The sequence below is a fragment of the Ursus maritimus genome, unplaced genomic scaffold, assembly GCF_017311325.1.
Source record: "Ursus maritimus isolate PB19 unplaced genomic scaffold, ASM1731132v1 scaffold_27, whole genome shotgun sequence".
NCBI classification, from domain to species: domain Eukaryota; kingdom Metazoa; phylum Chordata; class Mammalia; order Carnivora; family Ursidae; genus Ursus; species Ursus maritimus.
The window spans coordinates 21154566-21166621 of NW_024425230.1; the positions used below are offsets into that span (position 1 = coordinate 21154566).

General features: G+C 55.4%; 1 protein-coding gene across 3 annotated transcripts in view; it reads right to left on the reverse strand.

Moving 5' to 3' along the window:
* The window catches only part of IDH2 (isocitrate dehydrogenase (NADP(+)) 2), a 16554-nt gene that overhangs the window by 3661 nt on the left and 837 nt on the right, over positions 1-12056 (reverse strand). Inside the window, exons 1-5 of one of the 3 annotated variants that reach the window (XM_040642805.1) lie at positions 11140-11362; positions 2929-3020; positions 1898-2063; positions 513-673; positions 286-429 (exon numbers count right to left, since the gene is read on the reverse strand). In XM_040642805.1, coding sequence (XP_040498739.1) covers positions 286-429; positions 513-673; positions 1898-2063; positions 2929-3020; positions 11140-11254 — 678 coding nt within the window. In that variant the 5' untranslated portion in view covers positions 11255-11362. Of the gene's footprint in view, positions 1-285; positions 430-512; positions 674-1616; positions 1698-1897; positions 2064-2928; positions 3021-11139; positions 11363-12056 lie in introns of those variants that run through there. The other 2 variants (XM_040642806.1, XM_040642807.1) reach the window with 2 other exon arrangements.

Here is a 12056-nt window from a genome sequence, read left to right on the forward strand (position 1 = left end):
GGAGAAGGAGCACAGGAAGTCGGGGTGTCGGAGAAGGAGCACAGGAAGTCGGGGTGTCCGAGGAGCACAAGAAGTCGGAGAGCAGGGGCGGCTGGCTACGCAGGGATCTTCCCGCCCCCCTCCATACTGGGCACACCCCTGAACGCATGCTGGATGCATCTGGACACAGGCCTGTACCCTCCTCAGACCACCGTCGCAGGGGCGCTCAGACTCCGCAGTCCGCAGCGGCCGAGCGGGGGCCCGGGCTCGGGGAGGGGGGCGCTCAGGAGCCGCGCGGGGCCTCACCTCGTCGGTATTGTACATGCCCATCCCCACGCCGCCGGCCGGGAAGTTGTACACCTCCCACTCCTTCGCTCCACTGCCGTCCTTCGGGGAGAAGACGATCTTGAACGTGCCGGCCCGGTCCACCACAAAGTCTGTGGCCTTGTACTACGGAGACGAGAGCGCGGCTCAGGCCAGGGGGCCCGGGTGAGGGTCCCAGACTAGCGCGAGCCAGCTCCCGTGGGGCCAACCTGGTCGCCGTGGGCGTGCCTGCCAATGGTGATGGGCTTGGTCCAGCCGGGGACGAGGCGGGGGATGTTTTTGCAGATGATGGGCTCCCGGAAGACGGTCCCCCCGAGGATGTTTCGGATGGTCCCGTTGGGACTCTTCCACATCTTCTTCAGCTTGAACTCTGTGAGGACAGAGACGAAGTGGCCTCGCTGCAGCCCCCACCTTCCAGCAGAAATGTGAACCCTAAGCAAGAACGCAGCCAGACGGGAGCCCTGGAAATCATCCTGGGGAATGTCTAGAATATGAATGTGTGGGCTGTTGGATCAGATTTCTTGGCTTCGAGGTCTAGCTCCACCACCTCTAACTGTGAGTTTTATGCAAGTGGCTTAACCTGAGCTGTAAAATGAACTGATTGCTAAAACACCTAGCCTCTGGGTCACGGTGAGGATTAAGTAAACTTACGTGTAAAGTGGCTAGCACAGTAGCCGCTGGGGCGAGGGCGAGGGCGTAGCACCGGGCCTCCCTGCAGACATGCTGTTCTAGCCACCTTACTGAAACACAGGGTGCAGCCCATATTACTACGACAGTCATTCCCTACTTCCTTGTCCATAAAATAGGGATGCATAAATCCCAGGGCTCAGGAGAAATCAAAGAAAACCTGCAAAAAGAGCTTAGCACTAAAATGATTCCAATACCCTACAGTCAGGTTCCACCCGGAAGATGGGAGGAGCTCTGGAGCATTTGGAAATGGGCCTTGAATGCCTCCTTCCAGCTCCCTCACACTGCAGGACGTAGCAAGAGAGAAAGAGCTCTGCAAACTCCTAAGCCACCCTTTCTCGAATTTTCCAAACCTGGCCCCTTTGTCCACACACCGGTGCCATATTTCATGGAACCCTCGAAAGTGGTCCCCAGAACCAGGGCCCAGCAGCCAGTCCATGGCTGGTGAGGGCACCTCTCTGAGACCCTTCCCCAGCCACAGGGGCAAGGGGCAGAGCTGTGGTGCCAAGATGGTGGCGAGATACCAGCCATGCTCCCCAGGGCCGTCTAAGGCTCTGAAGGATACGAGCCTGACACACAGCACTCTACTAGACAGGGGTGGCCCCAAAGTCTCTCCGTAAACCTGCCTGCAGAACAGTCCAGGAGGCCAGGGGGGCAGGCTGCCCAGAGAGGCTGTCCTTACTGTGCCGGCATCAGCGTGCTCTTCCTCCTCCATGTTGCCAATGACACCAACCCTGGCAGGAGTCACACAGCATAGCACAAACCCCACGGGCCTGGGAACACCACCCCGCCCAGCCTCATCTGCAGGAACCCCTGGGGCTCCCCTGTCTCCCGGGCTGTCACAGGGAGACCGGGTTCATGGCACAGCCCCCGCTGTCCCGGCCCACCCACCTCCACACCCTCACACCTTCCACACGGGCCTCATCAGGAGTGATGGTGGCACACTTGACAGCCACACTGTACTTCTGGGTGGCCAACGCGGAGTCTATGGTGACCTGGTCGTTGGTCTGGTCACGGTGAGGGAGCCCCAGGTCGAAGTACTTGAGCTGGACATCCACGTGGGGTAGGATGAGCTAGAGACAGATGACAGGGCAAGGCGTCAGCCCAGATGTCTGTGACTCAGGGGCATGTGTGGGCCACAGCGCAGGACGCCCAGGCAGGGCGGGGATGAGAGGCAGCCAGTGGGGGAAGGGGGCAGCATGGCAGAGGGGTGGCATCAGCCATTCCTGATCCTGAGGCGGAAGCTGTCTGGATGCCAGGGCTCTCTGGAAAGAGGCCAGCAGACCAGGCTGCAGCCCCTCCAAGGGCCCAGCCCCTCACAGGGACCACGATGGCCCACCAACTCCAGGTGTATCTAGACTTCTCCACACAGTGGATTCCCTCTTCCTCCCCATTCAGAAGTGGTGATTCTCGACCTTCGTCTTGTGGACACACACAGTGCGGGGGTCTTCACGTGGACAACGAGCTCTCCAGGCAGGTCCAGAGCACCGCGACTCTGGAGAAGCCCAGCAGCCATGCTGGCAGCCATCCGCCATGATAGCTCAGACATAGCGCTGTCGGACGACACACCACAACTCCAGATAACACCCCTGAACCGCGACAGAAAGGGGAGCACGCTGCCCGGCACACCAGCCCTGCTCCTTCCACTCCCTCGAGAAAGCACATTGGACTGTGGGGCATCAAGACGGATACAGGATGGGCCTTGAATGTGCGCCCCTTCTGGAAAATATGCGGGTTTGGCACCGGCACAAGACAGACGGCTGAGGACGGGCCCCTGCCTGATGTCATGAAAACCATGGGTGGTGCGGACGTGACAGAGGGTGGATGGAAGCCCGGAAAGAGGGCTGCTGCTGCCCACCAGCGTGGCGGCTGAGCCCTGGGACCTGCCACGGGGCGCAGGAGGCTGTGCGGAGAGCCGCCCGCCTTGGGAGGGGCTACCTTCTCCTTGATGAACTGCCAGATGATCCGGGTCATCTCATCGCCGTCCATCTCCACCACCGGCTTCGCCACCTTGATCCTCTTGTCGGCATCTGGAACCGGGCACACACAGCGCATCACAGCTCTGGGGAGGTTCGTGGGGGAGCCCCTCTCCCCCCAGCCGGACCTGCCCTTCACCAAGGAGGGAGCAGCGTCAGCCGGGGCCCAGTTACCCACGTTCCCTCCCCCTCCACAGGAGCAGCTCCCTGGCCACCTGGGAGACCTGGATCCCCACGGAGGACGGCCACCTAGGACTGGCCAGAAGGATGCCAGCCTTGCCCGTCAGGTCCTGTCCCCTGGGATCTGAAGGCAGAGGATACCAACACAGAGCCTGAGAGCCAGCTGGGGCCACCCTGTCCAGCCGCAAGTCAGGGAGGGAACGCCGACGGGGCTGTCCCTGTTCCCAGGGCGGCCCCGCAGGCCCTGTGGCCCCATCCCTGCAGCTCTCTGCGCTACCCCAAGTCCTTCCTGCAACTTCCTCTCCAAGTTAGCCAGCCTCTGAGCTTATAACAAGAGCCCGACTAAATCTAAGTGAGGCCGGCAACTCTGTGAGCACCGACGTGCCTGACAGCGCACCCACACCCTACGTGTGATTCCTTTTCAGCCTCAAACCACTCCCACAGGGAACACGGTTCTGTCAGCTTTCATCGTGGTGCCAAGGCTCAGAGAGTTTACCAGCTTACTGCCGCTTGAAGATGACACACCTACCAGGAGTCACACCTTTCTCAACGGAAAGCGTAGGCTCAGGGCACCTGGAATGGAACTCAGAACCCTCGATCCGAGCCGGCTCAAGTGGCCAGTCCCGCCGGAGAAGCATCTAAGGTCCAGGGAGATGGTGGAGGGCGAGAGGAGCCGGGGGAGGCTCTCCAAGGAAAGTCTGACTCATGAGAAAAACCAACAGTCTGGGAAGTGAATTCCAAAGAAAACTCAAGAGAACGGGCCCATCCAAGTCAATCAGTGCAGGTTCCCTGCAGTGAGCTTGTTGAACCCCAGCCTGTGGAAGACAGAGGTACCCCCGCACCGGCACGTCCCTCTCCCCACCTCTCCGGGGAAGAAGCAGTGACTGCAGAGTCGGGCAACCGGATCTGCGTGAACCCTACAGCCAGGCCTCCGTCACCAGAAAGCCCATGCAGGCAGGAGGAGGACAGCCGAGAGCGGGGCTCTGTCCCCAGTGCAGGCCCCTCAGCCCTCACTCAGGGCCCACGGACTCTTATGTTACACACAGTCCTTACAGACAGAGTTCAAGGTCTTTCACCTCACCAGAGATTAGACAGCAAGTCCAAAGAGGGGACCAGGATGTTCACTTAAAAACACCAACACTCAGAAGTGACCACCGCTAGGTGAACAGCAAGGGACGGAAGTCTGTGCAAAGCAGGCCCTGAGCCTAAAAAAGCATGACCACCTACGCACATTTAAAACAGAAGTGACCAAAATCCCACAACCCCAAACATATCACTGTCCTACAACACACAGCACAACCGTGACTCATGCTGACATCCCAGCCCACTGAGAAAAAGGTGAGTTATGTGCAGCAAAATGACTCACTTTCCAAAGATGTGCACAGATTTTTTTTTAATCTAAAAATAATCTCCCAGGGATATGCAAACAGATTTTTTTTTTAACCTAAAAAGAATCTTAGAGATTATTTAGGAAGAAAAATAAGACCCAGGGAGTGTGGCTTGTGTCAGAAGTCAGGATAGATCCCAGGTCTCTGGTTCAAGCCTAGCCTCTGGACACCCTCATGGATCACATGCAGAGACGCAGAAAGCAAACAGACTCCAAACATTCCATTCCCCAGAGAACGAGGAGGATGCAGCTGGCACGGCTCTACCACCCTTCTAGGATGCGAAGGGGCCTTTGGACCCAAGTTACAAAATTCCTTCACCTTTCCTGGCTGAAAGCTTGAGTGTAAAGGGCTTTAGGACCTGCAGAAAGTCTACGGGGCTGTCGCAGAGCCAGCTTAGTTTTTAAGAGCATCTCTTACGAGTTAATGTCATGAGAACTAATCAAGATTTTTTTTTTAACTGTACCAAATCTGCCATAATCATAATCCCTAAGGAGAATTCATTTGGGGCCAGTCCTAAAGGTTTCAGCCTCACCTGGGCTCCCCTCAAGTTATGGGTTTCAGACACAGCAACCTGTGGGCTATGGACAGCATGCCTCCTGCATGCAGAGCTCAATGTCAAGATCACAGTAGGCAGCCTGCCCGGCTGTGCGGGCAGGTGTCAAACCCTCAGAGAACACAGGGCCCACTTATTTACAACCAGGTGCTAACCTCTTTCTGAAACACTGAGAAAAACATAACAGTGCCTGGCCTCAAGGTGTGAGTATGTAAGGGGAAACCTACAGATGGAGAGAGAGAGAGCAAGCAGGGGCTGTTAACAGAGTCAGGAGTGGGACACCTGGGTGGCTCCTTGCTCAGCCTACTTCTCCCTCTGCCTGCTGCCTCCCCCTGCTTGTGCTCTCTGTCTCTGACAAATGAATAAATAAAATATTTAAAAAATATAAAAAATAAAATAAAAATTACCAACAATTACAAAATTACAATTACCAAAAAAAAAAAAAAGACACTGCTCAGGCAGGGTTTTTAAAAAATATATTAACTAATCGGTGACCAAGGTTTTAAAATCAGGTGATTTCAACAACAATAACAAGAAATAACCAATTAATAAATGGGCAAAGGACTTGAATAGATATTTTTTCAAAAATGATATATAAATGGCCAATAAGCATATGAAAAGTTGCCCCACGGCACCAATCATGAGTGGAAATGCAAATGAAAATCACAATGAGATACCACCTCACACCCATGAGGATGGCTACTATCAAGAGAACAAACTAACAGACAAAAAAACCCCTGAAACAGAAAACAACAGGTGTTAGTGAGGATGTGGAGAAACTGGAACCCTGTGCACAGCTGGTAAGAATGTAAAATGTTGCGGCCACTATGGAAAACAGTATGATGGTTCCTCAAAAAATGAAAGATAGAACTGCCATATGGCCCAGGGGCACCTGGGTGGCTCAGTCAGTTAAGCGTCCAACTCTTGATTTTGACCCAGGTCATGATCTCAGGGGTGTGAGATGGAGCAGGGGCTCGGGCTCTGCTCTGGGTGTGGAGCCTGCTTGGGCTTCTCTCTCTCCCTTTCCTTCTGTCCCTCCCCCCTTAAAAAAAATTGTCACATTGTCCAGCAATCCCACTTCTGGATATATATCCAAAATAATTAAAAGCAGGGTCTCAAAGAGCTACTTGTACACTCATGTCCATAGCAGAATTATTCACAAAAGCCAAAAGGTGGAAGCAACTCAAGGGTCTATCAAGGAACAAAGGGATGAACAAACCGTGGTATGAGCCTTTGAGAAAACAGGACTCTGGACACTAATCCAAGGAAGGTTAAGAGAAACGTCCCTCCAAAAGGTTAAACGATGTTCATAATTCCAAGTTTCTCCAAGACTGGGCTCCCCACCACTCAAATGTGAACGGATTTGCCTGGAAGCTAAAAAAGGAAGTGCCACCATGGTTAGTGACAGTGATGGACCTGGACCTACCTCAATAGCTTTTGCTGCTCACGTTCTTTTGTTTCAACTTCCACAAAGCCAGTTTCCCCTCGGATGCCAGGGGACTTATAATGCGGTACACTTGCATAGACAGCACTGCACATCCCCAGCACTTTCAATCCAGCTGTGATTAACATTTCTGGGAGTAACTCTTATCATCAATTAGAAGCAGCAATAAATATGCAAGGAATTAATAACCATACTGCCCAAGCTTTTCACAATTCCTGTACCTTACTCAGAAGGTCAATACATTTTAAATGGACTATTTTTTAAATGGGTATATAGAGAATGGAATATTCAGCCCTAAAAATTAAGAAAATGCTGACACAAGCAGGATAAACCAGGAGGACATTATGAGGACGGAAATAAGCTAGTCACAAAAAGAAAAATACGGTCTGATTTTACTGACAGGAGGTACCTAGAGTAGTCAAATTCATAGAAACAGAAAGTGGAAAGGCAGTTGCCAGGAGCTGGGGGGGAGGAGAGGGTGGGGCATTGTTGTTCGGTGGGTACAGAGTTTCAGTTTTGCAAGATGCTAAAGCTCTGGGGATTGGTCGTGCAACAGTGTGAAAGTATTCGACACCATGGAGCCACGCTCTTAAAAATGCTTAAGATGGAAATTGTTGTGCGGTTTTTACCACAATACAAAATAAATACTTTTTTTTTTAGTTTTTAAAAATTTGAACCAGTTGGGGGGGGGACAACCCAGGAGATTTTACATTAAAAATCCAGTCTCTTCTTCTTTTTTTTTTTTTAATTTTATTTACTTGAAAGAGCGAGCGAGCACAAGCAAGGAGAGTGGCAGAGGGAGCGGAAGACGCAGGCTCGCCACTGAGCAGGGAGCCTGATGCGGGGATCCATCCGGGACTCCCGGACCATGACCTGAGCCAAAGGCAGACGCTCAAGCCACTGAGCCGCCCAGGGGCCCCTCAGTCTCTTCTTGAGGAATTAGCTGCTTCCCCCACGCCGAGCAGGCGCTCACTCACAGCTAGGATGGGCTGTGCTGGGCATAGCTTCTCCTCGATTCCAGGCCTATCATGTACCCTCCAGAGGACGTGAGCCCCGAGGCATCAGAGTTGGAGACCTGGTGTGTGGTTCAGCCAATATGGTAGAGACACCCCCATCGTCTGCCCCTCTCTCGGTGACAAGGGATGAAAAGCAACGTGAAATCCAAGAACAGGGCACGGGCCTCCCTGACAGCTTCCCAGGGCCAGCCACCAGGAGATCTTCAGAAGCCATGTTGCACGTGGTCCCCCTGGCCAGAGTGTGGGATGAAGTATACCAGTCACGGGCGGCCCCGCAGGCCAATTCTCCTCCCCATCTGGACTGCTAGCACCCAATACCACGTAAGGATTTCAAAACCTGTCCCCAGTTTCAAGATCGGCCTGCTGCTCCAAACTCAAGGCTAAAGGTCTCTCCCAAGCCAGCCGCCCCCAAGAGTAAGTGCTTTACCGCTTTCCCACCCTGGCTGCGGTCAGCAGAGAAGCTGATGGCATGGCCCAGCAGAATGTGAGGGGAGCCCCCACTTCCTGGGAGCTCAAGAAGGTAGGGCAATACTAGAAGAGGCTCTAGGGTTTTCCTTGGTGTCATCCTCCTCTCTTCCACTCCCTCACACCACATCTGCACCATCAAAAAATCCTATTGGCTCTTCCTTCAAAATACATCCAGAATCCAACCCCCTTCTCACCACCCCCAGCACTACCACCCAGGTGCATGTCAGCATTTCTCGCTCACTCTTTTTTTTTTCCCCCAACATCTCTCACCAGATGAGGACTGCAAGCCTCCTACCAAGGCCCTGAAGCCAGAGTGCTCCTATTAAACGTAAATCAGGCCAGAATACTGGCCTCAAAACCCTGCAAAGCTTCCCCCTTCACTAAGAGTAAAGGTCAAAGTCCTCAAAAATACGAGGCCCCCACGAGGCCTGACCTAACATGTCACTGCCCCCCAACTCTGGGCCAGCCTCAGGCACTCCTCCCTCAAGCAAAGGTGGTCTCCCCCAGCGTGGCCTTGGCACCTGAAAACCAAATGGTCTGTTTCCTTCCTCCCCTTAGCGCTTCATTCCAGGTCTTTTCCGGCTGCCCCATCCAAACTTGCTCTCACCCCTGCCTGGCTTCTTTGCTCCCCTTAGCTCGTGTTACTCTATACCACACTAGCCAACTTTGACCTTGTTTTACTGGCTGTCCCCACATTAGAATTTAGGCTCCACAAGGGCAGAAATCTTTGTCTCTTACCCCTGGCTCCGTCCCCAGCACCTTGCCCCGTGCCTGACACACAGGAGAACACAACAGTTGTTGAAGTCACAAATGAATGTCAAGTCACAGTCAGTTTGGTCTACAGTTAGTTGCTGCCCTGCTCGCACCTCCTGTTGGGATGAAATGCACCCCCCTCCCCCCACCCGGGATGCATGGCCACACACAGACTGGTGAATTCTCACCAGCAGACTGCACGAGACCATCACAAATGTACATGGGCAGCATCTCTACCAGGCAATGGGCAACCTGCCCTGGAAAAGCTCACACTTTATACTGTGCTAAAATGTGCAATCCACTGGCATTTTAAACATGCATTATATTAGTGTAAACTCCAGGGCGGGTCACAGAGCCTGGCTTCCAGGAACCAGAGGGCAGCGTCCAGCGCTGCATACCCTGAATGGAACCAGCGCAAGAGGCTCCAGCCTCCCATGGAGGATTTGGGGGCAGGCCCCAGGCCTTCCGGAGGCTGTTCCTCCAAACCTACTGGGCCTAAACACTGACCACCCAAAACACCTCTGATGGGGCAGCAGTGGTCTTATCTGATGTGGCTGAAACTTTGAACAATCATTAAATAATCTGCCCTGGGATCTAAGAGGGCAGGCAAGTCACCAAGAGCTAAGAGGTAGGGTGAGAAAATCAAGAAGTTCCCAGGTGAGGAGTGGAGCTAAGGAAGGCCAGACAAGCTCATCCTTCCAGTGGGTGCCTGGGCAGAGCCCACCCTCACCTTCCCAAAGGCCAGCGTGTCAGAACAACCACCAGCAGTCGCTGGAGGCCTAGGAATTGCAAAACGAGAGACAGGTGGAAATTACCTAGCAGCAAAGACACAAGAGTGTTTTAGCCAAAAAAATATATATTCTTCCCTTGTCATCAAGGGGAATGCCAAATATTCAGTCTCTCACAGCGTTGCCAGGTAACAAGCTAGCAGAGGCCACAGTTGTAATCTCTCGACCAATTTAAATACTACGTATTGGCCCCATTAATAACCGACCCGCCTGGGGACTTCTGGAAGACCTACGACTAAAAGAACTTACTTTCTCACCATCAATGCAGGGGAGAAAAAGGCAGAACTGGAGAATATATCTAACTCCCACTCTATTTTGCTAAAGGTGGTGCTGTATGGGAAACTCTGTTTGGGGGCCTGCGGGCACTTGGAACCTTGGAGTTGCAGGACTGACCACTTAGAGACAAATCCCAGAAATACAAAAGCAGAAATGCCTCGTTCTTCTTGGCAGGAGAGGTGGGGGTGGGGGCCCAAGCTCTCCTCCCCCCTCCCATCCCCAATTCTGGTCAGCTGCTCCCACACTCGTTGAAGATTACCTACCCTAACAGTAAGGCCAGGCTGCCTGGGCCCCACTCCCTCTTCCTCACTGTCCTGGCTCACTCCAAGGGGCTGCAGGCCAGGTCAGGAAAGGGGTTTCCGTGGCAACAGGCAAGAAACAGGACCAAGGAACCTACATTTACCTGCCTTTTGTGGCTGGCAATGGAGAGCCACAGTGTGGGCCAGTGCCCACATGCCACAGGGGGCAGCCGAGGTTGGTAATGGAGGTTCAGGCTAAATCCTGCTTACTCTGCCCCGACTACGGTCTTCTCTCCTAAGCAGGGTGCTAAGGGTACCAGAGAAGCACTGAGGAACTATTCAGTAAAGTGGCATTTTGGTGAGGCTGCCCAGTCTCCCAGTCGGGAGAGAGGGGCGGGCCAAGGAGCAGCGCAGGAGCGGGCTGGCGAGAAAAGGCAGGTCAGGCCAAGGAGAGGCCCCAGGATGGAGACTTAAGTGAGACCGGGGGAGGGAAAATAAAAAGGACGCTCCTCCAGCTGTCGCGTAAAAGGCTCCAAAAACAGCTGACGCGGGCCTGACAGCGAGGAGGGATTACAGAGCGCCGGGCTGCAAAGGAAGGGGAAGTACATGCCTCCTCCCCGCCTTTGTCTGAGCCGGGCCCGCGCCGCGACTCTCCTTCTCACGGCAACACGGGGCCGGGTGCTCCGGCCCCCTACTCGCAGGCCTGTCCCCCTCCAGGGGACGCAGGGCAGGCAGGATACCCTCCGGGCCCGGGACACCCCAGCAGCCCCTACAGGAATACCTGGGGGCGAGGAGCGGCCCGGAACCCCCGCCCGCGAAGGACCGCAGGACCGGCCGCGCCAGGGCCACCAGTTGCCACCGTCCTTCAAGTCCCCACCTCTGCGCCTGGCGCGGCCAGAGAGCCTGGGGCCGGGAAGAGCGTCCCCGACCCCCGGCTCTTTGTAGGCCAACCCCGCCGTCCCCGGCCCTGCGATCTTCCCGACTCGCGCTCCCAGGTCCCCGCCCGGGAGGCCGCCACGTCGCGGTGCCGGGCGCGCGCCCCGCCTGGACCCTCCTCGTGGCACTCACAGTGGCGCCGCGGCTGCTCCTGCAAGTTGGGGCCCGTCGGGGCTGCCGGCGCCCAGGCCGGCCCGGAGCCGGAGGCTCTGCAGAGCGAGCGCACGACCCGCAGGTAGCCAGCCATCCCGCCAAGCAGGCGAGCGAAACAAGCGCGGTAGGAGAGATCCGAGCGCCGGTGCTGCTCCCGGCTGCCTGGCTGCAAGCGGCCGAGGCCTGCCCGGCGCCCGGGCGAGGGCAGGGGCGGGGCGGGGCTGCCGGGGGCCGCCAACCTGATTGGGCCTCGCCGGGGAGGAGGCGGGGCCGGGGCCGGGCCGGCCTCCTCCGGGGGCCCCCGCACCCGCCGGACCCCGCCCCAGCGCCCGGCGCGCGCTTCCATTGGCGCCAAGGGGCTGTTGCGACAGGCTGAGAGACCCGCGGGGACCCGCGAGCGGGCGCGGGAGGTGGGGAATTAGGGCAGCTGTTAGTGAGTCTAAACCCCTCTCTCCGGGATGCCCTATTTAAACCTGGGTGGCAGTTGCTGACAAATCAGCTTAAACCCCCTAAGTGAGCAAACGTTTGCGCCCTTCGCGTTGGCTGGCCTAGAAACTCCTTCGCATTAACCGAGGGCGAGTTGCGTGTTCTTGGACTAAGACCACGGGCACGTCGGCTCTCCTCAAGTTCGCGCTCAGACACCCCTGTCCACTCCACGAGTTGTGTAGACCGACCCGAGTCAAGAGCTGAAATCTCTTCTCCGCAGCTAATCCTCGAAGTCATTCAGCCTAGCCAGAGTCTGTTCTCCGGCCCCGAAATGGTAATTATGACGATCACAGAGCTGCCAGGAAAGGTGGGTAACCTAAGGCAAGGAAAAGGCTTGGGGCACACCCTGTGCTCAACGGTTGTAGTTACGCTTATCACGATCCAGTTGAGTCCTGTGCAGCTTGTCCCGC